Source organism: Quercus suber, unplaced genomic scaffold (assembly GCF_002906115.3).
Source record: "Quercus suber isolate HL8 unplaced genomic scaffold, Cork oak 2.0 scaffold_29, whole genome shotgun sequence".
Classification (NCBI taxonomy): domain Eukaryota; kingdom Viridiplantae; phylum Streptophyta; class Magnoliopsida; order Fagales; family Fagaceae; genus Quercus; species Quercus suber.
This window is the reverse complement of record NW_027069494.1, coordinates 883,428-909,403: the sequence shown is the minus strand read 5'-3', so window position 1 is coordinate 909,403 and position 25,976 is coordinate 883,428. Positions and strand designations below refer to the sequence as shown.

At 34.5% G+C, this 25,976-nt stretch overlaps 3 protein-coding genes across 3 annotated transcripts; 1 reads left to right on the top strand and 2 right to left on the bottom strand.

The window, feature by feature from the left end:
- The first annotated feature begins 7,026 nt into the window (after nt 1-7,026).
- On the top strand, nt 7,027-13,650 carry LOC112027458 (putative serine/threonine-protein kinase). The gene is given in 8 exon segments (XM_024060127.2): nt 7,027-7,183; nt 7,712-7,835; nt 9,337-9,393; nt 9,396-9,448; nt 10,214-10,424; nt 10,520-10,757; nt 12,360-12,510; nt 12,985-13,650. Coding segments are annotated over 7 exon segments (1,104 nt in total). The 5' UTR covers nt 7,027-7,183; nt 7,712-7,759; the 3' UTR covers nt 13,303-13,650.
- A 250-nt stretch (nt 13,651-13,900) lies between these two features.
- Nucleotides 13,901-17,108, bottom strand: LOC112027459 (clathrin light chain 2). Its single transcript, XM_024060128.2, has 3 exons — nt 16,518-17,108; nt 14,713-14,866; nt 13,901-14,616 (listed from the first exon to the last, which is right to left on the bottom strand). Exons 1-3 carry the CDS (start codon nt 16,937-16,939, stop codon nt 14,176-14,178), a joined length of 1,017 nt encoding a protein of 338 aa, XP_023915896.2. The 5' UTR covers nt 16,940-17,108; the 3' UTR covers nt 13,901-14,175.
- A 1,703-nt stretch (nt 17,109-18,811) lies between these two features.
- Nucleotides 18,812-22,517, bottom strand: LOC112027476 (RNA polymerase II C-terminal domain phosphatase-like 1). The gene is made up of 6 exons (XM_065770274.1): nt 22,431-22,517; nt 21,517-21,752; nt 21,321-21,407; nt 20,612-20,677; nt 20,416-20,489; nt 18,812-19,872 (listed from the first exon to the last, which is right to left on the bottom strand). The coding sequence occupies exons 2-6, from the start codon at nt 21,742-21,744 to the stop codon at nt 19,764-19,766; spliced, it is 564 nt and encodes a 187-aa protein (XP_065626346.1). The 5' UTR covers nt 21,745-21,752; nt 22,431-22,517; the 3' UTR covers nt 18,812-19,763.
- Nucleotides 22,518-25,976: the final 3,459 nt, after the last annotated feature.

The window sequence follows — 25,976 nt, the reverse complement described above, 5'->3', positions numbered from 1 at the left end:
CTTTCCTCTCTTGTATTCAACAATAAAAGCATACCCTAACAACTTGGTAATCCATTTTTGTTGAGCTGGAATATCAATCTTCTACTCCAAAAGGTGTTTAAGACTTTGGTGATCTGTCTTCACTAGAAAAGGCCTTCCTATCAAATATGGCCTCCATTTGTGTACAGCAATAACTAAGGCTAGCAATTCCCTCTCATAAGTTGATAAAGCCAAATTCCTACCTTTGAGAGCTTGGCTGTGAAAAGATATAGGCATTCCTTCCTGCATTAGTACAACTCCCAGCCCTCTTCTTGAAGCATTACACTCAACAACAAATGTTTTATTAAAATTTGGTAGAGTTGAAACAAGTGGATTGGATATAGCTGACTTAAGATTTTGAAAAGCTAGATCAATTTCTTCATTCCAAGATAAAGAATCATTTTTTAAAAGAGCAGTCAATGGGGCTGCAATCTACCCATAGCCCTTTACAAATTTCTTGTAATAGCCAGTAAGGCCTGAAAATCCCCTTAAAGCCTTAACATCCATAGGAGTAGGTCATTGCTGCATTGCCATAGTCTTTTTAAGATCTGTTTACACACCTTCACCAAAGATTAGGTGCCCCAAAATATTCAACCTCACCATATGCAAAAACACATTTAGACTTCTTAGCAAATAGCTGATTCTTAGCCAATACTTCCAAACCAACTCTAAGATGAGAAACATGGTTAGCCAAGGATTTACTATAGACTAGAATATCATCAAAGAACACCAAGACAAACCTTCTAAGAAAAGGTTTATGCACATGGTTTATTAGAGATTGAAATGTTGAGCATGCATTAGTGAGGCCAAATGGGATAACCAAGAACTCATAATATCCCTCATGGGTTCTAAATGTTGTCTTATGAATGTCCTGATCTCTTATCCTAATTTGGTGGTATCCAGACCTTAAGTCAAGCCCAGAAAAAATACAAGCACCATTCAACTCATCAAGAATTTCATCAATAACAGGGATAGGAAATTTGTCCTTAATTGTATTCAAGTTAAGTGCCCTATAATCAATACACATCTGCCAAGATCCATTTGCTTTCCTGACCAACAAGACTAGTGCTGCAAAGGGGCTATAGCTGTTCCTTATAGATCCAACAACTAATAATTCTTTCACTATCTTTTCTATTTCATTTTTTTGATAAAAATGACATCTGTATGGCCTCTGGCAGACTGGTTAAACCCCTTCATTGAGAGTAATTTGGTGTTCATGTCCCCTAGAAGGAGGTAAACCCACAGAAGTGTCAAAGAGTTGAGCAAATTATTGAAGTAAATTTACCACTTCTGTGGGTAAAAGAGTTTGCACTTCAATTGAAGAAGGTGCTGAGATATGTACAAATAGCCCCTCCTTGATTGGAGCCTTAAAGAATTGATCACCATCCAAGAGATGAGAACCCGACTACTTCATCCCTTGCAAAAGAACTTGGTGATCCTTATAACAGAACCCCATAGTCAAAAGTTGGAAATTCCATTGAATGTCACCAAGAGAAGTAAGCCACCAAGTTCCCAATACAACATCACAGACCCTAAGTGGAAGTACATGGAACTGAATGAAAAATTCTTCCCCTTGAATACACACTGGTTACAAAACCCTTGAGTCTTAACTATAGCACCATTAACTACCTTAAATTCCAAGATCTATGAATAATTAACAAATAAATGCAAGCTAGATACTATTGCTGCATCAATGAAGTTGTGAGTGCTGCCTATATCTAACAAGATTACCAAACTAACACCATTGATTCTACCCTTAAACCTTATAGTACCAGGCATTAGAGTATTAATTAAGACATATAAAGTTATCTCAACCTCGTCTGAATTAGTATTAGAATTCTACATTTCACCAATTGGACTACCAACTTCTTCCTCTAACTTAGTAATCTTGACCCCAGATTGTGAATCTATCACAAATTCTATACCCTCAAGAAGAAATAATTTGGAACTTTTACATTTATGGTCAAGACCCCATTTTCATCACAGTTATAACATAAGCCCTTTTTCTTTCTTTCATCCATCTAAGCAGGGGGAATTCTTTTAATTGGAATTTTTGACTTAGCTTCTACAAAGGTACTAACTTTAGGGAAACCCAAGATAGATGGCTTACCTGTTTCTTGTTGAGACTTAGACCTCCTCTTGTAGCTTACCATGTATTCCTCTTGAATCTTAGCCAAACCCAAAGCTGCATTTAGAGATTGTGGAGTAAGCATCCTCACTGGCAATCGTATTTCATTCTTTAGCCCACTCAAGAAATAGCTTAGCTTTTACATTAGAGATAAGCCCTTAATTTTGTTAGACAATGCTTCGAACTCTGCCTTATACACAGCCACAGTTGAAGTTTACCTTAACTTAGTTAGAGCCTCCATAGGATCATCATAAGGAGTTGAGCCAAATCTCACATGTAAAGCTTGTACCATACTATCCTAATCAGAAAACACTTCGGTCTCTTTTACATCCTGGAACTAGACTTGAGCTTCTTGCTCCATATAGAAGGAGGCTATCATGAGTTTCTCAACAATAGGGGTTTGGTAATACCTAAAATACTGGTTAGATTTATACACCCAACTAGCAGGATCTTCACTTGAAAAGTGTAGAAAATCAAGCTAATTAGGCTTCGCAAAGGGCATTGGTGAAGAATTTCGAATTGGAGATGATGGTTCTTGAAATGATTGTGGGTTGGCTTCATTAGAACCTAACTTCTGCAAAATAGCAATGAGGTGTTGATTCATCTCATTCATAGTTCTGGTATGGATTTCTTGTATCTTGTGGATTTCTTGGATATCTTTGTTATGATGGTCTGTAGTAGCTTGAAGGGAAGCAATAGCTTTAGTAGTCATGGCCATGGCGGCAGTGGATCATATCTCTGCCATTGATGTTGCAAAATCACTGCTTTGATACCACTTGTAAAGAGTGGGAAAGAATTGAGAGAGTAGCTCGATTCAAGGTGAGTTGGCCTCCTAAGAACAAGAAGAATAGAGAGAATAGAGAGAGAAATCATTGAACATTACATCTGTTTGCTTGAATTTCTAGCATACAAGTTGTTGCTCTCTTATACTACTCCCTTAGCACATGCCTTCTGTAATTGAACAACTAACACACAGCTGTTAACTAACTAACTCACTATACCGGCTGTCAATATAACTAACTCTAACAGACTCATATTACAGCAGCTATCGGTGTCTATCATATTGAATTAAGTGTATCAATGAGTATTAATGAGTAAAGTATTAGTGAGTAATCCTCAATGAGTATTAATGAGTAATCCTAACAGGCTTAAAAGCATTTTTGTTATTAACTTTGGCTGAATACATAGAATGCCTTAGAGTTGGATGGTAGTAAGAGATAACTGTAATTGCATTGGATGACAATGTGGATGAACTTGCAACTGTATTGGATTGCAATGTGGGTGAAATCACATTATTAGCAAAGTGAGTTTCATGTCCTTGAAAATTTGGACTGGCTAGAGAGTTCTTTGTATTAATCAATGCTAGCAGCTGATGAAATTGATCAAAAGTGAAAGAAAAAGGATTCTAAACAGCAACATTGCTTGTTTCTTGAACTTGATATTGAGAAGAAATTTGATGAGCCATTGCACCCTTTCCCTTGAACTTGAATCCTGGTGGGAACCCATGTAGCTTATAGCATTTATCAACTGTATGCCCCAATTTCCCATAATGTGTACACTTTGGTCTCTCTATTCCTTTAGGGATGAAATTTTGCCTAGAATTAGGAGTAAAAGATTTCCATTTTGCAGTGAAGGCAATTAATTCAATCCTACAACCAAATTCTTGACCAACAGTCCTTTGCATTTCTTCTTGAATCAATAAGGAATACACCTTATTAATGGATAGGATTTGATCCATTAACAGAATTTGAGTCTTGACTTGGGCAAAAGACTCATTTAGATCCATAAGAAACTTCATTACAAACTCTTTAACTTGCTAATCAGTGAGTTTCTGATTTATACCATAAACACATTTGCCACAAGTGCACAAGGGAAAATGACTATGATTTTGTAATTGATCTCATAAGAGCTTCAATTGTGTAAAGAAATCGATGATAGAGAACCTTATGTAATCTTTGCTATTTCTTTCTGTAAATTGAAGATTCTTGTTCCATTGCCTTGAGAAAATCTCTCCTTCAGATCATTCCAAATAAGTTGTATCTCTATATATGATACTAGCTTGAAGTTTAGGCAAAATTGAGTTGATGATCCATGTGCTAATGATATTGTTACAATGAATCCAAGCTTGGAAATTTGAAGGAGTCTTTATCAAGGGAGAAGATAGAGTAAGAGAGCCATCGAAGAGACCCAGTTTGTTCTTTGTGATTAGGGCTTTTCTTATGGAACAAGCCCTAGTTGGATAATTTTCTCCAGTCAAGGGTTGAGAAACAAGAACAACCCTTTGATTTTCTCCATGATGTAAGAATAGAGGGTCATCCATATAGGAGTCTTGTGTAGACGAAGAAGATTCAGAACTTGAAGCATTGGCTATGACAGCAGCCATTGAAGGGAGCTTCGAGCTTCTGAGAATGAGAAATTAAAAAGAAAGAAGAATCTAGATATTTCGCTCTGATATTGATACCATATCAAGATGACAGGAGATTTGGAAAAATGATCTTGCATTAATAATAATACAATACAATGAGTATATATACAACTTAGATGCTAAGCTAGGCTTAACAGAAAATAACTAACTAATCTAACAAATAAAACTAACTACTAAAGAATCTCCTTCTCAAAAAAAAAAAAAAAAAAAAAAAAAAAAAAAAAAAAGCTACTAAAGACTCACGTGCCTAACATATGTGATTTAAAACTAACTTATAACAAACCAAAGAAAGCTACAGGTCGTTTGTGTCTTCTTCTTCATTTTACAACTGATTCTATCTTATTCAATTCTTTTTTCTATTTGCAATTGTGACCTTTCTTGCTTGTGATTCTGATAGTAATTTTCTTTGTATCTAAGCACCTTGTTCATATTGCAACTATTGATCCCAACCATATCTTCAAAGTTCCTCAATGTTGCAATTCAATCATCGATTGTAAAATCGAGATCTCTGTTACTCTAAGGCTACTTGAAGATTTAATGATACCATCATGCACCCTCGGCGTAATGGTCACTCCATTAATTCTTGATCTCTTGGGATAGGGAACAAGGGTTGGAATTCAAGTCTCTAGGAGAGAGTTTCATACATACATTTAAATTAGGCTTAAAGTAGAATTTCTATCTCAAAAAAAAAAAAAAAAAAAAAAGCCTTGGTTTTTAGTAACACTACAATAACACAATAAGGTGATCTTGTGTTGTGGGCGTGAATCTCTTCTCTAAGATTGAGTGACTAGAGAGTGTGAGGGAATAAATAGATAACACTTGCTAAGGTTTTCTCATGATAAAACTTTGTGGACATCTCCCCTTTCTATCATTGATAAAAGCATCAGTATTCGGCATGCTAAAGCGCCAAACATGCTAAAATTTAGCATCAAATCCCACAAATCTTGCATTACTTGCACTTCCAATTCTAAAACATTTTAGCTTTGAGCTAAAATACCATCCTACTTTTATAATGGTATTGTAGCAATATGGCATTTAAAAAAAAAAAAAAAAATTTTATTGGGTTTTGGGTTTTTATTTGAGTATTGGGTTTTATATGAGTATTGGGTTATATTATTTTATTGTGTAGATATATTATTTTAATGTGTTGTATGGTAATATAAAAGTTGGGATGTTGGGTATATTGTAAAATAATGTGGTTTAATAGATAAAGTAGTTTTTGATTCTTATAGTATGTAAAATAATGTTGGGTATATTATTTTAGGGTTTTAATTTCATTCTTATAGGGTAAAAAAAAAAAAAAAAAAAAACAACAAGGGTTAGATTACAACAAACTAAAAAAAGATGTCTATAACTAATCTTAAGAAGTTCGCTTAATTGAAAGTTAGATGAATGTCAAGTGAAAATGCCAAATTGTCATATATATTTTTTCTTTATCTTAAATCTTGAACACCAAATCTTACTTTTACTTAAAGATAAAGTTTAGCTACAAAATTTGTTATAATTTAAGGTTATAATCTTACTCAATATCTTTTTATTGAAGGTGAATCTTAACAAATCCACCGTTGGATTATATTTTTTTTCTTATATCTTCCATGCTTGCAAAATTTCTAGAAAATTAAAAATCAATAGCTACATTATCAATAAATTGTTTAAATTGCAATTTTTTGTAGTTTAAAATTTTGTATAAAATATAAGATTATAGATTACATAGTAAATAATATTTGATTTATAAAAAATTTGACATATTTATTAAAAGCATAAAGAACATGCAATTTAACGATTAGATTGTCAAAATATGTAATAATATTTATTTTATTTAGTAAGGTTGTAGTCTTAAACTATAACTAATTTTGTAACTAAATTTTATCTAATTTATATTTATATTTTGAGAATCTTATTATTTTATATATTAGTACACGGCACACAGTTTTAGTTTGACCCGAATGTATTAAAGTAGATAATCTGCGAGGACTTCCACTTGAATTGATTTAGGTGTAAACTGATTAATGTATTGGGTGAGTGTGTGCATACGATAGAAATATAAAAAATGGTGACGTTTGTTGGATGAAAATAAATAAATAAATAAATATAAATAGAAAGAAGGGTCACTGTCGGGACGTACGGTGGGAAATGTGAACACTGAACAGAATAGTGAATGAATAGAGAAACGAGAACACGCAAACACAGCTGCTCCTCCTCAATGTCGTTGAACCTTTTTCTCACTCTTAAACTCAGAAGTCCACAATTACAATTACAATCACAAACCACAAACTCATCTTCACCAACGCCCACTACTCTTCCTTCCTATTATTCTTTTTTTTTTTTTTTTTTTGGGTTACTATTAATAGTTTTGACCACAACCGGCCGGCCACAAAAATTTTTAAAAATCAAACCAAAGCCTATTTCTTGGTTTTTTCTTTTTTCTTTTTTCTTTTCTGTTAACCAGGTAACTATTCTTGATTACTACCAACTTAAAGACTTTAAATTACTTTGCTCTGTGTTTAAACGTCATGTTTGTTGGGGTTGTGGATCTGATGTGCTTGTTTCAGTTTTCATTACTTGCTTTGCTTGTCGGAAAGTTCTTTGATCATAATGCAACGACTTTGGTGGTATGAGCTGGTTCGGGTTTTTTTTTTTTTTCCTTCAAATTTTATGTTATATTTGTCTAATTGTTCAAAATAAGTTGCTTCAATGACAGAATTTGTGTTTATCTGTGTGTGTGTGAGTGGAAATTGATTATTGAGTTTTATATTAATTTTGGAAATATATTACCTATGAGCTAATTTAACTTATAAAAATATATAATCAATTATTATCTAAGAGCTAATTTTCATTTAGGGATTTTTTCAGGTGTGAGGGGTAGTTGCAAGTGAGATGTGTTGTCTTTTTTTTCGTGTGTGATTGGTATGTAACAGTCAACATTTTACCAAATGTCGAAATTTGAAATAATCAAATTAAGGTCATGAGTTGAATTTTCATGGATTCAATCTGTTTCTTAATCCCCAAATTTTCTTTATTTTTTTTTTAGAAATGGAAATTTCATGTTGACTTCAAAAAAGATGAGCTGTGTGTTTTGTTTGAAGTGACTATATTGAATGCATTCAATTTGTGTCTCATTTCGCTTTGTGTGTTGAAAGGTATAATTATACAATCAAGAAAATAGCGGTGACATATTGTAGACGATTATGGGTTGTAATTGCTTCGGAGGCTCAAGACTTGAGAAAAAAAAGAGTTCTGCTAATTCTCATCATGAGATAGATGGTAAGGACTTAAACGAGCAATCTTTGTCATATTTTATGTTCTGTCAACTACAATAGAAACTGAATTCCATTATTTTTGTTTGTAATTTGATGCATGTTGCATAATAGTTATGTTTCATTGGGGAGCTTTTTGGCCTGTCTTTGACACATGAAGTGATGAAACTTTTGAGGATTTTTTTTTTTTTTCATTTATTTATTTATTTATTTTTTATGTCCATTTGCAAGAGCAACATTGTTGAATACTAAGTGATGCAATTTCTTCTTTGAAAAAAAAAAAAATATCTGCTGAAATGTTTATTCTAAAACTTATAAGGCAAATCCATCTTATATCAATGAGTACATTCATACTTTGGAAGAGGTTGTGGTCATGCACTTAAGTGATTTAGCCATTCCGGAGTTGTTGTAAGCCATTCATCTCTCTCTCTCTCTCCTTGAGACCAAAACCTAGGGCTAGTGAAACTGAGCTATGAATTCAACTCAATTGCTTTAAGCACAAATGCTAGTACAAGTAATATCAACCTCTTTTAGGTTTACGGAAAACAAACTTTGGGAGACTTCTTATCAGATTGCCGAATTGATTCTGTATTGAATTCAGGGATTTGGGATCTGGTGGAAAGGTGCATTCTTTAACAGTTGCACTTATGTACAGTACAATAACAACAAAACCTTATTTTTGTTGGCTATAGTCTATTGATTCTCAACAAACTAATTGGGCTGGCCACATGTATTCTTCTCCACTATTCTATACTTTCCAAAATCATACTCTATATCACCTCTTTAATTAACATGTTGCACATGTACATGGGCCTCAAATTCAAAACTTCATAAATGGTTAGATTGATATGAACTGGTGCATAGCCCTGTTAAAAGCCAGATGCAGTTTTATGTTCAACTATGAGGGCTTTCTTTCTTCTTATTCTTCTTCTTTTTTCAAATTTAAACTACTTATCTTTATTTTTCTTTCATAAAAATACTCTCTCTCTCTCTCTCTCTCTCTGTGGTACATTTTTTAGCATTTTACTCATTACAGTTTTGAATTATTTTAATAATAAACCCACAATTGGAAGGGGGAAAAGGATTTTAATTGTTGTTTAATTATCCATGTTATTTGAGTCACATTGGTTTGTTACATTATTAGCCGAAGCTTGTAAAATATAAGATTCTAATTTGACTAGTGAAGCAGTCTCTGGTATTTTTTAGCTGCTCTTGGTATTGATTTTTGACTTGAGAAAGGGTTATTTAGGTGCCCTGAGTTGTATTTTCATTAAAGCTTTAGATATGCCATCAATGCAAAAAATGTATCAGTACTTTGGGCTCATTGTATCATCATAGTTAATAGTAGCAGTGTAGCCATGCTTTAGGTTACAACTAATATGCATCTGCATTAATGTAATCTATGGCACTCTTTTTTCCCCTTTTCTCTCAAGTCTTCAAGCATTGCTATACTTTCCATTTCATCTTTATGATTTCTCTCCATTTTTTCTCTTCCTTCTGTTGCCTAGAGGACCTGCTTGGGAATATTAAACATTTTTCCCACAAGGAGTTAAGATTGGCAACGGACAATTTCATCCAAGCAATAAGATAGGGCGAGGTGGTTTTGGAACTGTTTACAAGGTATCAGAATTTACAGATGATTTTACATTTTCAAGTTTACAGGATTAGCACATAGTTATTATCATTTTGGAAAATTTGAAATTATTATAAAGATTCTTTGAAGGTACTTATAGAACTACTTAGACATATACATACTTCCGTTTGTTCTTCTCCCTTCTCCAACCTTCACCCCCCCCCCCCCCCCCCCCCAAAAAAAAAAATCCCATTTCATTTTCATGGTCAATTTTCACAACTGGTTATGAGACATACATAATGAATGTAAAAGATTTTTCAACTCCAGGTATTCAGTGACATGGGAAAGTGCCTTTTCATTGGTTGGCTCAAAACTTATTGCACAAAAAACTTGAAAGATGATTGCTGACGACCTCAAAATTTGAAGTTATAACAGTAAATCTTTATCAAGTTGGAATAGATTCATAATAAACAACAAATTCTCTGTATGATTATAGATTAAAGAAAACTTGAATTTTGTTATCTTGCTTTCTGATCTGCATTTTCTGATGTGTAGGATACATATTATGTTAGTCAAGTAGTCTTGAAGAAAATTACCCCCAACGTGAATTGGCTTCTCTGACTTCTTACTTTCTCTCTCAAAGAATATGATTAAAAAGCTTGGTTTTCTTAAGTTTAATGTCTTTCTGGCTAGTCAAACTTCTGTGAAGGACAAACTCACATATGATTATGTTAATACATTAAGGAATAAATTTTTTTTTTTTTTCCATGCAGTGTTCCAAATACTTAATTACTGTATTGCAATTTTGCTAGGGAACCCTAAAAAGTGGAATAGAAGTTGCTGTGAAGACACTTTCTGCCCAGTCGAAGCAGGGATTGCGTGAATTTTTGACTGAGATTAATACCATATCAAATGTCAGGCATCCAAACCTTGTTGAGTTGTTAGGGTGCTGTGTTCAAGAATCTAACCGGATTTTAGTATATGAATATGTAGAAAATAACAGCCTTGATCATGCGTTGTTAGGTAATTCAGAGAAACCCATTAGTGTGCTATATGAAATTGAGGTATTTATACACAATGAGGCTTTAAAATGTAATCTTTTTTCTTCATGTTTGTAGGTTCGAAGAGTCGAAACATCAAATTGGATTGGGGGAAAAGATCTGCTATCTGCCTGGGCACTGCTAGGGGTCTTGCATTTCTTCATGAAGAACTCATACCGCATATTGTGCATCGAGATATCAAAGCTAGTAATATACTTCTTGACAAAGATTTCAACCCAAAAATTGGTGACTTTGGCTTGGCTAAACTTTTCCCAGATGACATCACTCACATTAGTACAAGAATTGCTGGAACAACGTATGTTATCTTTCAAATTTCCTGTTGACTGTTGTTTCATATTTAATATTACAGCTTCCTTTTATTATTATAAGATCCTTAAAGGTTTCATTGTAACTATAGCTATTCTAGAGGCTATTTATAAGTGTGCTGCAGTGGGAACTTCCAAAAACTGGAATTATGTTCTCTGAATCTTAGCGGCACAAATTTTATAAAAGGCTGGTGATCTTAGCCACAATTTGAGCTGCAGCTGTCAATCAGGACAGTAGAGAATCATATTTCAGAATAGAATTCTCCATCTTAGGTCACAATATAGGAAGCATAAAATAAGTTCCTGATGTACTGTCAATATGATTTGTGTTGTCAGAACCACATGCATTTTATGTGAAACACTAGAGGAAAAAAAAAAGGATAAAGATGTGATCAACCATAGAAGAAACAGTCTGCACATAACAAAAAGTTCCTGATGCATCATTGAAGCTTGTGAACAATCCGGTTCCCTGATATATTCGTATACTTGATATTCAGGAACCATTATTATTAACCACTTATCTATTTAAAAAAAAAAAAAAAAAAAAAAAAAAGGGGTTTATTATTAACTGGAGTATAATGTTGAAGAACTTATATAAAAAAAAAAGAGTATAATGTTGAAGAAGATAAAACTGCAGGAAGAAGAAGAAATGCTTAATTAAATAATCTAATAGCCCCTTATGTCTAATGTGGATGCTTTGGTGGGAGAGGAATAATTGTACTTTTAATGGGATGGAGAGTTCTGTTATAAACAGTCTGCACATATCAAAAAGTTCCTAACGCATCATTGAAGCTTTGCGAACTATCCAGTTCCCTGATATATACTTGATATGAACCATTATTATTAACTGCATTTATCTATGCAAATAATAATAATAATAAAATAAAATTTAAAAAAAATAAAAAACAAAAAATTTCTTATTAACTGGACAATAGAGCATAATGTTGAAGAAGATAAAACTGCAGGAAGAAGAAGAAATGCTTTCATGGATAATCTCGTAGCCCCTTATGTCTAATGTGGATGCTTTGGAGGGAGAGGAATAAGGCATTCACTTATAGATTATCAACACTCATTCGTAGAAGTTTGTGTATACACACCTCATGTAAAAAAATAAATAATGTGCCCTTCTACAATATAAGTATTGTTTATATATATGGTTAGAAATCATAAGATGAACAAGACTCGAATAAAATTTGTCTCTCATTCTTGTTATAATACGTTCTCCCGCATATATTTTCAGTTACCCCAGTCCAACTCTTTATGGTTTGAATTACTTTTGTTTTTGTTACGCCTATATCTTGATTGCAATAGCTAGATGAATTTGAATGCCTCTTTTGGCAACTTATTGGACAACTATTGTCAATACTTGGTCAGTCCATACTTTTCCCTAAGCAGGATTTCTGTAACATTTATCTTATATGAATTAGATGTTTCCACTTAAAGGCAAATTTACTAATTGTTTGAGTGACCAACCAGAGCTGTGTAGTGTATAATTATGTAAAAACTGCAAAAGGGCCCTTGTTTAGGTTTAAATTTTATGATAAGTGAAAGCAGATGCATAACAATTCGTGACTTGCTTTTGTTCTGTGCAGTGGTTATTTGGCACCTGAATATGCCTTGGGTGGTCAGTTAACCATGAAGGCTGATGTTTACAGTTTTGGAGTCCTTATACTTGAAATAATTAGTGGCAGAAGCAGTGCAAAGGCGAACTGGGGAGGGATGGAGAAATTTCTTCTGGAATGGGTGTGTTGATTATTCCTTTCCTATCTTCAATAAAATTCTCAGTAGTTTCTGACATCTTCTGCTCCCATCTTTGATATATCTCATTAAATGACAAAGTAAAAGAAAGGGTTGTCCTACTACAGTTTTGAAGTATAAGGAACCTACAGTTTTACGAAAACTAATCAACATGCTCCTTAATTCAGAGGAATATTTGTTTTTAGATTGAAGATTGAAAAGCTGTTTCCTTGTCTTCATCCTTGATTCTCTCTCTCTCTCTCTCTCTCAAGAGGCCTGTCAACCATTAGTGGTATTAGTTTTGTTAATTATCCCTGTTTCTCCATTCAATCAAGATCTTCAATTTTAGGGACCACGTGTTGCCCCTTTTTCTTCTTCATAAATGCAGTGATCTGTCTGGCATACTCTTCTTAGGTCTTGCTCATATATGATTCATTACCCATCTCCTACCCTTTAACGACTACTGTTTGCTTTAATTAGGCATGGGAGCTCTACCAAGAAAAGAGACTCTTGGAGCTATTGGATCCAGAACTGGAAGGATATCCTGAGGAAGAAATCATTAGATACATGAAGGTAGCATTTTTCTGCAGCCAAGCAACAGCGAGCCGAAGGCCACTGATGAGCCAGGTTGTAGAGATGCTCTCAAGGAACATCCGGCTGAATGAGAAGGAACTTACAGCCCCTGGTTTTTTCACAGATGCAGGGGAATCATCCTCAAAAAAAGGATCAATCACGGAATCTACCAGCTATCAGATGAGCTCTGTCCCAGAGACAATTACACAGGTAACCCCTAGATGAAGAACGAGATTGACTCATTCTATTGCACATCAAGGTTGATGCAGTGAACCACTTGTTCCAGAATGCATGGGTCTCCCATTAGTTAATATATTTTTCTGTATTTAGTTACAAATTTTGTAAATTTTTTTTTGTCCTTTTAGGTTGAGGATTCCAGCAGTCTCTCTCTCTCTTAAGAGTTTTTTTTCCCTCTTTTAAATTCTTTGGTGCTCGGATTTGCTTCAAGTGGGGTGATTGCAAGTTGTGGAAGATGTACAATGCAATTTTACCTTATACATGATTTGACTATAGTTTATGATTATATTTTATTATTATAGAGTGATGATAGAAGTGGAACAGTTGATTGGTCAATACTCTCTCTCTTTCTCTCTCGCATCGCATGTGTGCAGGGAAACCGTCTCATTTAACTTGCATATAATCTGGCATTTGTTTGCATCAAAACAATTAAGTAGTGTTTCCAATCCAATATTATAAAAGAAATGAACGGGCAACTAACCTTAGTACATTCAGTTAGCAGCATCAGAACTAAGGCTGCTCAAGGCACAACCAATATAAGAAAAGGTCCACTAAACCGGCTTTGATCCTTACCAAAGGTAAAATGTTGGTACAAAAGACTAATTTCATAAATGACGTGAAAACAATGACAATTTTCAATCTCAACCATAACATATCACACAAATGCAAAAATAGGATTCCAGTCAATGTTGAAGAAATGGAACCAACCACTACACCATGAAAAAACATTATCGCAACTTCTAAGATTTTAGAATTAGGGAATAAGATAACAGATTTAAAACATGAGAATCAAAGAAATGTGAAGAACAACAAATAAGAAGAAAGGTTTTGTATGGAAGAAAGTAATTGATGCTGCTAATGTTATGCTGATGCAGACTCTTCAGCATTAGTGGCAGGAACTTCTTGTTCGGCAGTGTTTGGAGTACCATTAGAGGTGGCATCTTTGACAGGCTCTCCTCCCACTGCAGCTCCCGTTGCATTTGATGCTGCATCTTTCCCTTTCTTGGCATCTTTTCCATCCTTTCCATCTTTGCCATCCTTAGCAGGTGCAGGTGGGGGTGGTATCATGTGGGGAGGGGGAGTGTGCTTCAGCTTCACAAGTATATGACGCATCCTTGAAAGATCAGTGGGTTTCCCAGGCTTTGGGCCCTGGACAACTGTGATCGATGGCTTCTTGTCTTGATCTTTCTTCCCTCTCTTCTTCTCAATGTTGGGAACCTCATATGGAATGAGCTCAGCTATTGCTTTCCAGTACTGCTTGTCTGCTTCTTTATGGAATTTCTCTTGGTTAGCCAAGAATAACTGCGCCAGAGACACACAGATTGTCTAGCATTAAGAAGACGAGAACCAGAGTATAAAATAAGATCACTGCATTAAAATAACTTAAACATTTTTTACCTTCTCCCTTTCTCTGTTGTTAACCTTACTAGTCTCAACATTAAGCTTCCTTTTCTCATAAAAAGCTTGAATATACTCCTCAGCTTCTATAATAATCTGGTTTCTCATTTCTTTCTCTCTCTTCTCCTTTTCCTCAAGCTGAATGGCATTTTGACTGCACCAGCAAATTCATAGTTCCTCCTTTCTTAAATATAATTAGCAGGTAATTCCAACAGAATTCAAAACAATAAAGAATAATCACATTCAAAATTAGTAAATAACACAGATGGTGTTTTCTATTAGAGAATGTCAGACATTTGGCTTCTTACATTTTGCCTCACGTTATAATATTTGGGTGATATACTGAAAAATAAAAAGCCTATAAGTATACATCACAACTATTGTTAACCTAAAACTGGTTCACTTTGCAGCAATCACGCTTCTACTTCAATTTGCAAAGTAAGGGCTCACAGCTGGTCCACTGACATCTGACAAACATGTTGCTCATTTTGAGCAACAAAAGAAGTACCAACACCAAGACCCACAAAATCCTATCCCCCTATTACATGCATAACATCACAGGGTCTCCATGCATGTGAGCAATGATTACTCAACCATTGGAATCAAAACAGTAACAAGGTTTGGCCACAGAGGGACCAATTCATATATAAGCAACAGCTTTCTAGGGTCACACCATTTGAATTTGTTAGGAGTCTACATTATTGCTGTAGTCCATTATAATAATAGAATTGTATACTGCACTGTACTGTAATCCATTGTATACTGCACTGTACTATAAACTGACATTTGTTAGCTACTGATTCAGTTATTTAGTTAGGCTCACTGGTGGGAAATTGATATTGACATCTTGTATATAGTCCACCAGAAAGAATAAGAGAGATAACCAGAAAATTAAATACAATTCAGTTCTAAACTTCTTCTCTATTCTCGGAGGCTGATTACCCTCGAAGTAATCTTCATCATCTTACTCAACTACCAAGAGCTTAACAGAATTTGAAGGTCCACTTGTATTTCAACCTTTCTACTAAAGAACTTCACTTAATCACAATCAATGTTATAACATGAACTAACATATTTCCATTGGGGAGGGTGGTTCAAATCCCTAATTCCCTCAACACTATCTATCAAATAATCTAAAAAACAACATGAACTAACATTAACATAGTAAATCATCCAGTAGAATAAAGTAAATGGCCCAGATCTAGAAACAAGACATTTTCCCTTACAGTCCAATTCTGATTCTCTAGAATTTAGCAAAGATTCAAATGTGAAATATATATATATATATATATATTTCACTTTTGAATATATGTGTGTGTGTGTGTGTGTGTGTGTGAGGACTCCATATGTAAAATACTGATCCAAGTTCTGAAATTCAGTAATCTCTCAATGATCATAATAAATAAAGCCATCGATTCAACTAAGATGATCTAATCGTGTATTGAATAAAGCCATATATTCAACTAAGATGATCTGATCTAATCATGTATATTCAACTAAAACATTCCAAAAACATTACTTCATTTAATCTCTTTCCACAAACAAATAAGTTTATATTACTATTTTTTATTTTTTATTTACAAACCGATCTAACAGTTAAAACATCTTCGAATCAACTGAATAACCGAAAAAAAGATCAAAATCACTCTCTAAGAATGAATACTGAAAAAAAATAAAATTACAGATCTAAGCAGATTGCAACAAAATAGAAATTAGATCTGGAAAAATCAACAAATCAGAGAATTCAAGTCTCACAAAAATAAATAAATAAATAAATAATAAATCAAAAGGACTGAAATGCTCACCGCCTCCATTCACGAAGAGCAAAACCTTCCTCTGGCTCCATTTCGGTCGGTGGCGGAAGCACCGGACCGTCGGAGCTGAAAACGCCGTCGTCGATGCCGATGCCGGTGCCGTTTTCACCGAAACCACCGTAACCGTTCTCGTTCCCATTTCCATTATCCACGTGGATCGGGTTGAACGGAGATTGGGAGTAGCCAGGGTTTGGATCGTCGAATCCGTAGATCTCAGGCGATGCGGAGGCGTGGTCGACGGCGACGTCACCGTCAGCTGGAAATCCTCCAGATGGGAAGCTGGAGTAAGAAGCATAGCCTTCGCCGGCGGCGGTGAAGCTCTGTTCATCTTCGTCGTCAATGAAATGACTATTCGATGCGTTCACGTTAATCTCCTCCTCGCCATCGATGCCGTACGCGTCGAAGGAAGACATTGCTCTCTCTCTCTCTCTCTCAAAAAAACAAGTAAAAACACCCACTTTTCTCTCTCGACCTGGACCTGTGTGTCTGTGAAAATGTGAGCAAATTGGAAGTACTACTTTTTATATACTTAATGGGTGACGGAAATGAGAAGCCCAACAAGCCATTGAAAATTATATATTATTGTCAAGTATATGCGGAGGTTTTTTTCTTTTTTTCTTACTCTGCTAAAACGACGTTGTTTTTGTATTTCTTTCTTTTGACTCTGACTTGCTTTGGGTAATTTCTGCCTTGCCTATATCCTTTTCTCTCTTTTATGAGCTGATTTTTTTTTTTTTTTTGGGTGTGGGTACAGTACATTGAAGTAAGAAGGTACTTGGCAACCACTAACTACCAACTACCGGTGACGTGTCCTCTTTTTTCTTGTTTAAGAATTTGTAATTTTTTTTTCCAATTAAAATCCTATGATTCATATTGCATCAACATATGAGTATTTGATTATATAGGACATTAACCCAACACATTTATTAAACAAGTCAATCATGTCGACTTGTTTATTAGGTTTTATTAAAGTGTTAAAAAAATACATATTTTAGTATTAATCAAATTGATTTGAACTATGAAAATCCAAAAAAAAAAAAAATAATAATAATAATATAAATTTCAGAACTAACGAGTAATCGCATCACAAATGATCATTTAAAACTAAAGTATATCTTAATATCACAAATAATCAATTACAATATGCCAAAAAATAAATCACAACAGTTCATAAGTTTATATACCTAAAATTTGAAGGGTATATTGATAAAATATTATTTAATTAAACAGGTCAAACGGGTTTTATGGGCTGGACATGAACTCGACACGTTTATTAAATGGGTCAGTCATGCCAATCCAAATATGACACAAACCTGTTAAGTCTCAACTCATAACCTGCTAATTTCGTGTCGTATCGGGTTCATAGGTTGTATCGAATTTTGACACCACTACTTGTACTCAAAATTTTCAAACAACTATAACTTACCAAAATTGTAAAAAAAAAAAAAAATGAAAATTTATATCCCTTGTATTATTCTAAAATCTTATGTACTCAATCTTATGTACGATACTTTTTACAATTGATTTATGAAATTTGAGCCAATAAAAAAGAAAAGAAAAGAAATTTACGTACATAATAATTTCGTTTGCCCTCACTAATCAACCATTTCACGTTTCAAAGTTATAAAGAGTGGCATGGACAGTCAAAACCAATTAAAATTAATCATTTTATTTGATTAGAGTAGCACTAACAAATTATAATTAAATAACATTTAATTTCCCTAAATACATTCTCTTATTTTGACATTTTAATTTATAAATAATTTTTTTTCTCATACACTAAATTTTTATTTTTATTATTATTATTATTATTATTATTATTATTATTATTATTATTATTATTTATTTTTAATGAACTCTCATACACTAAACAAGTAGACATGTTGTGGCAACAAAATTTTTCCATACATTGAATAGGTTAGCATGTAAAGTCCCTCTTGTTTAGGATTTCATTCCTCATGTTCAACAATAAAATTTTTTACCAATTAAGCTAATCAGTTGTATTTGCTTGGTTGTAACAATTGCTTGCTCAATTTTTTCAAGTTATATTTTGTGATGTAACGATGTAACCTTTTTTTTTAAATATTAATAATGTATATTCCTAACCTTTTATTAAAAAGAAAAAGAATAGGTTAGCATGTAATGACTAATTTTTGTACCAAATGATTATTTCAAGTTCAAGGGAATTTTCGCATTACATTAATAACAATTACCAAAAAAAAAAAAAAAACAGAGGCAAGGTGTAGAGACTAACGGAAGAGCGGAAATTCGGAAATGATTCAAACTGACACAATGGGGTTGACGGAAAAAGCAGTTTCCCCACCAACTCTCTCATTTCAAAACCATATTTTTAAAGGAGCTAAAAATATATACAATTCCAAATATGGTGGCTAATAAGATGTTGTTAAAGAAATTTCAATAGTTGTGCTTAGAAAATTTTCAGTAATCAATGATCCTTGGAAAACATCCTTCTTTAAGGCACAAGGCTCATGCTTCTGCAAGGTCTGGGAAACTTCCTTCTTGAAGTGGCTACCTAATCAAACTCAAAAATGAAGAAAAAAAAAAAAAAAAGGAAAGAGAAAAACCCAACCCATACATACAAATGAAAAAACTAAAATACATCAGCCCAGTTCACTATCACTATAAACTTTCACCAGTCTCAGGACACTGAAATTATCAATATTCTGCATCTTCAGAGAGGTGGGCAATGAGAAAGGCAAAACAGTCGGTCAACGATTAGTAGGTTAAGTGACTCCGAGCATAGCCAGAAACTGCCCCTGATCAACACCATATTCAGTTTTCTTCAGCTTAAACAAATATCAATACACTGTAAATAAATCCAACTGAAACAGGCTTGCAGAAAATCTTGACAATGATTGCATCAGCCACATACAAATTGGGACAACATCGGCCTTGTATCATCTCAAAAGGAGGTCTTTAAGCATTTGAGAAATAATGCCTCATAGAATAGTGAGTGGAAATTCTGAGACAAGAACATCTTAGGACTGTATTCATTTCAGTGCCTCCTGCTCTCTTATGGATGAGATGAAAGCCACAAGAAATATCTTGCGGAAGTTCCACTTGACTTTTGGACATCTTACAAAGAATCAAAGGTTCAAGAAATTGGCAGTCCTGGATCTCAATGGCCCTTGCCCATCTATGAGTTAGTTATGTACCATAAAATGTCTCAGCAGCAGCCATACCAAAAAGTAGGATGAAAATAGGTGATATGGTCTTTCAGGGAACAGGAGGAGCATTCTTGGCATATCTAGCAGAAGAAGGCATCCGCTGCATAACTCGTTGATATTCCGGCTTCATGCGTTTATTTGACATACCATGCAATGCCCTTGTTCAAATGTAAAAAACGCCAAATAAGAAAAAGAGAATAAGAGAAACTAGAAATAATATAAAAAAAATATTGGAATTCTAGCTAATAAAAATCACACAGTGAGGAACCAGTTTCATCTCTTTCATTCTGCTAGTGCACAAAAAATAATAAAAATGGAACTTTCAGGATAAAACTGAGGGTCTTTTTTCTCCTGTTATTTCAGTTATATTCCCTTTGTTTTTACTTGTTTACCATAGTAATTAGCAATTATCTGAGAAATGCTTTCATGTGCACCAAGAAAACATCATAACCAAAAAGAAAGAGGTGGGAAGAAAGAGAGAGGGGCGGCGGCTATAAGAATGCTTAATCTTTACCATGCTACCCCAATCTGAATAACAATGACAAAAGTACAGAAACTTTAATTGAATGGGTCTATCCATCAGTCCCCCAGTCCCACAAATCAAAATATTTCTTGATAACTACCATAACTCATCTGTGAATTAGAAGTTTTATGCGAAGAAAATTAATAACTGAATACAGGGAGCTTGTTAAATTACACACCTAGGAGAACCTTGACGCTTCTGACTAAATTGACCATGCGTTGATCTTAGAGTTCCAAGCGCCTTTTCAGCAGCCTAAGGAAATGCAAGTCGAGGTGGTTGGAGAAAACATATGAGAAATAAAGGTGCATAAAATTCACAAAAGAAATCATGCGAATCCCTAGAAATAAAACTCTGTATATAAAGAAGTAACATACCTGCATCTTCGCCTCATCCCATGTTAACCCAATCCCTTTCCCTAAAACCTGCCCATCTATTTCGACCTGAAACATAGCACCGAATACAGAATAAAAACTGTTAGAATTAAGCACAGGTAGGAACCAATATAATGGCGATAAAAATAATTGAAAAGCTATGTTGCTACTTCAATGGGGAACTGTCTCTTAGACATTGCCAATTGAGAGCCCAAAGGCATACAAATAGTAATCAATTGTGACATTGTAGAACTCAAAACAATTTTGCTAGAACTCCTAAAACACAACCCCAGCCCCTAAAATTCAATTTTCCCCCCTTGCAGACCAATATGAATTTTGATCCACTATTCAAACTATGGATGGGTAACCAGCTAAATGACCCTAAACTCTATCATGCACAAATAGGCAGGCCCTAAAGTACAAGCAAAAATAAGGATCTAAAATATCAACAATATATATTTGAAAAAACCCATGTCAACCTCAAAGGGTGCCTGGTTCAATATTTGATTAGAAAGATCACTGCATTTTTATAAAAAGCCTTACAAAAAGTTGGCCTTTACTGTTCTTTTCTCATTCCAATGAGTTTGCCAAAGATTTCAGAAAGAGGGAAAGAAACCATTCCACAATTCCCCAAACTAAGATGTTAAAACTCAAGACAGAAGCATTCTTAAAATTCATTCAAACTATTAAAGCAAATAATCTCATAACAAACCTGTGCATATACTTCATCGTTCTGAACTGAATTACCAGAAGGTGGTGGTCGAGGTTGAAAAGCTACATCAAGGCCTTCCAATAAGCACTGAAGTCAAATGCAAAATATATCAAATATAAATAATCATTAATTATTTACCAACTGCAAGCAGTAATGGGAATTAAAATCAAAGATATTCAAGTCTTTGTGATCTTACTAATTCTTTGAGTGCAGAGACTGAACCCATTGACTTTTTAGAGCCTTCCAACCTAGGGTCTAGAAGCCTAGATGGTTCAGCTGCAGTTGAAAATGAAACAGACTCCTCTTTGGGCAATGGCTGATTCCCAAAAGAACTTAAATTACCCACAAAACCATTGTCATTTGCATTAGGAAACCTACTCAAATCCCCAGGCATAGACCCAGAATCAGCCTTAACACGAGACATATATACATCTGTGGGGGAAAAAAAAAGAATGTATGGAGTGGTCAGGATCACAAAAAGGAAATGCCATGAGGGGAAAATTACAAATTTGAATGAAATTTCCCCCAAAAAAGTTAACTAGGGAAAGCCAAGATCTAGTAATGTAAATAAAAATTCGACTATGATATTCCCTTATTGTAATACAACAACTAAAATGATTTGGCCCGTTGGAGATATTTGTAATACTAGCATGAAACCAGCTGATTTGGGACTTGTAGATTAAAGCATAACCTCAAGCAATAACAAACATAAAATGCTGAGTATCTAACGAGAGTTCCAAGAAAAACTTTCATTAACAAATACTTTAAATTGTTATTAATGCACTTCGGTGAGCTTGAGTGATTCTTATGGAGCAATTTTGATTAGATTCAAACATAGCCCATATGGTCCTTGAATCTTTAATTCTTACAACGAAAAAGTCAGAGTACATGGATTATAGCAGAGCTGGACCCTTTATAATTGTCATGATTTCTGAATTTATATTTTTATGTGATAGCTTTTCAAATGTAAAAGTACTTAATATATCACCACTTGTAGGCGCTTCAATGAATAATTCAGCTATAGTAAGAAATAACCTAGGACAGCAATAATGTAGACTCTAGAAAATGTTCAAATTCCGCAGCACTACATTAATATATAAGAAAGCTTACTAGCCAAATTCTTAAGAGAACACTCAGCCGCAAGGCGGTATGCTTCCCTTCTTGTTCTACCAATTCCTTCACCATTTTTCTCCCCTGCAAGCACAACAAAANCTCAGACACGCAAAATAAGATGTCACACTAATCACAATCCTCATTGGCAATAGAGAAGAGTTGGGCTTGAAGATTTGCAGCTTCCTCAGAGACCGAAGCTTGTATAAACAAAGTCTTGATTTCCCAAGCCGAGTATAGAAACCCTTTTCTTGCATACGAGTTGAGCAGAGCTGCGCTAGCCTGCTTCAGCAGCCTAGGATAACCATTCTCCTCATCATTCCTAGCCGTTGCTTCCAACAAAGTTAGATCAGATCCGTACCGTTCATTCACCCTTGAACCAAATACTTTAGACACCGTTGATTCCTGTGGGACCATCCTCGGCCACGCCTCTCTCCCGCTACTCCAGAATCTGCCATGATCATCCACACCACAGGATAAAAACCCGAGTCAGATCCAGTCCACTCGGCCGAGTCTTTGAGTTGACTCAGTCAAATTGTATACCATTTCCTTTTAAACTAAAAATAAAATCTTGTCCCCCAACCAAATGGTCCAAAACACAGAAAATAAGAAATAAAAGCAAAAGAAAAAGAAGTGTTACTTGTGTTTTTGAGACAAATGAAAGCGAGTTATTTAGTCCAACTCGGACGATTTCATCCGATTTGACTCGTCACTTACAGAACTGACCGAGTTTTGGCCTAGTTTTTGCAAGTTTTCTCCTTTATTTTCATCTTTTACATGGAATCCCTTTCTGGGTATTTGGAAAATGTCTTCCAAAAATATATGCAAACGTAAACAAATAATGGAAATGTATGTACAAAGACTATTTAAACAATGTTAGTATTGACTATTGACATTTGAGAGAGGCAGGAAGAGATCTTACTGTGGAGTACACTTTCCTCTGGTTCGTGTGAAGACAAACCCTGGCATTCTGCTTTGCGTGGTTCTTGTTGTTGTTGCTGCGGCTTTTGAAGACGGAAAGCTAGAAAGGAAGAGAACAAGAAGAAGAAAAAGAAGAACGAGTCGACTCAGGAGTGGAGGAAGCTCCATTTTTCTCTGTTTTCCCTACTGAACTTAGTAATAAGGTCCTCTCATTATTTGAGTTCGTGGTATTTGAGATTTGGGCATTAGAGTTCACTTTGAGATTTTTCTTGATTCAGTTTAAACTTTCAAATGCTTGTCTCTGAGACAAGACAACCTGACCAGCGTCCCTTGGTAACCGTAAAAGGAGCTGTTGTACATCTTTCTGTTCGAAAACATTTTTTTATTCCCTATTGACAAATTAACCCCCTCCTCTTGTTAAAATAACAAAATTTGTCCCCCATCCGCTACAATTTCATAACTTGTATTTTATTTTATTTTATTTTTTTTTTTTTTTGAAACAATTTCATAACTTGTAAAGTGTAAAACAATAATACAATATAACATACCGGACAAATCATAATTCTTTTTTATTATACACAAATTGAAAAAACCACATTAACAAAAGATTAAAGGCGGTTTGGTATCAATGGTTAAACAATAAATTATTGTTAAACACCACAACATTATTTTCACACATTATTTTATTCATATGTATTTTCATAAAACTTAAACAATATTACTAGAACAATATTACCAAATAGGTTCTAAATTCAATAAAAAACCTACTGTAAAATAAGATTTTTACACTCTCTAATTCTAGCATGCTAAATTACATTTTACAAATTAATAAATAGCATGTCACACAATCAATCGTCAATAATACCCATTTTCTCTCTTTCTCATCAAACTAGCCACCACAACTAACTTCTTAAGCTCTTCCCACATCAATTGTTGTGACTGTTCTTGGCTATAGCTCCCACACTTAGAGTCTGTTTGGTTTAAAGCAGTTTTAGATTATATCACTCATAACTAAGTTATCAAAACACGTGGGACCCACACAAATTTTTTTGTTTGACTTGATTTTCACATTGTGTTTCCATCACTTAAAACTAAAAAAATTTGAGTTAGAGTAATAGAAATAGAAAACAAGAAACCAATGTCTTCAAAAACTAAGATACATAACTCAATGGCACCTTTGTAAATTTTTAAACTCTGTGAAGCCCAATGCTTCTGTATTGTCAACTCCACTGGCTTCCCCTTTTCTTTTCTTTTTTCTTTTTTTTTTCTTTTTTGCTTTTCTTTACTTCTCTTTCTTCTTCGTACCCACTCCACCACCTACTTTTTTTTGTCTTCTTCTTCTTCTTCATTCTTTCTTTTTCTTTCTTTCTTTCTTCTTCTACTGAGTTCCACCGGCTTCCTTTTTTTTTTTCTTTTTTTTTTCTTTTTTCTTTCTTTCTTCTTCATACCCACTCCACCACCAACAACATTTTTTTTTTCTTCTTCTTCTTCATCAGACCCACTCCACCTCCAATGGTTTTTTTTTCCTCCTCTTCTTCCTGGTTTTGTCTTTCTTTCTTTTCTTCTTTTTCTTTCTTTCTTTCTTTCTTTCTTCTTCAAACCCACTCACCATGTTCATCCACGCATAAATATATACCCAGAAACAGAAACCCACTCCTCATTTTCATGATTTTGGTCTTCAATCTAAGGATTCTTGGGTTTGGATTTGGGTTTTCTGTATTTGTGGGTTTGAGTTGGCAATTTTGGATCACAAATCTAGCTTCTTTCTCATTTCTTTGTTCCTTTTAAAGAGGGTTTGTATATGTGGTTTTCAGTATGTGGGTAAGAGAAAAAAAATCTGAAATTTGGAATAGGGAAGAGGGAAAATATGTGCTATGAGTAAGAGAAAAAACTCATGGAGAAACAGTGCCGGAAGTGGGAGGGAACCAGTCTCTTGCTGGGTTATGTGAAATGGGTTTTGTGGTGTACAAAGGCGTGAAATCAGTTGCTAGGTTTTGTGATGGGAAGGAAGAGCAGTAAAATGAAGAGAGAGAATGTCACACGCGGGTACCCATATGACTATTCTGTGTAGTGACAGTGGGTGGGCTCCACCATTTTGCCAAAAAAATGGAGTTAGAGAGTGAGAGATATAACATAGATTTGGAACCAAACACAAATTTTAGAGATATTTGAGTTATAGTGGGAATAGAGATATGAGTTTTGAGTTTTGAGATATGGGTTATGAGCAAACCAAACAGGCCCTTAGTCTCTCTCTCTCTCTCTCTCTCTCTCTCTCAAATCCGTTCTTGTTTGTTACTAACTCAAAACCAACAATTCTTCCTTCAATACTTGATCTTCAAGCCCATCAACAATCTTCACAAAATTCCTTGACTGTCATCTTTCAAACCCCTAGACCATAGCTCCATAGCAATGTCTACGCCCATTTCAAAAACAACCTATTCAAACCCACATCAACAAAAATTCCCAACCATCATCCTTCAAACCTAGATTTTTTGAATCATTATGGCATCAAGGTGGTTAACCATGACCTCTTTGAGCATGGGGACCACAATGATGGTGGTGGTGATCAGTGACTTTCGTGGTTAGCCATGGAGATTTAGATCATAGAGGGTTTGGGTGTCAGAA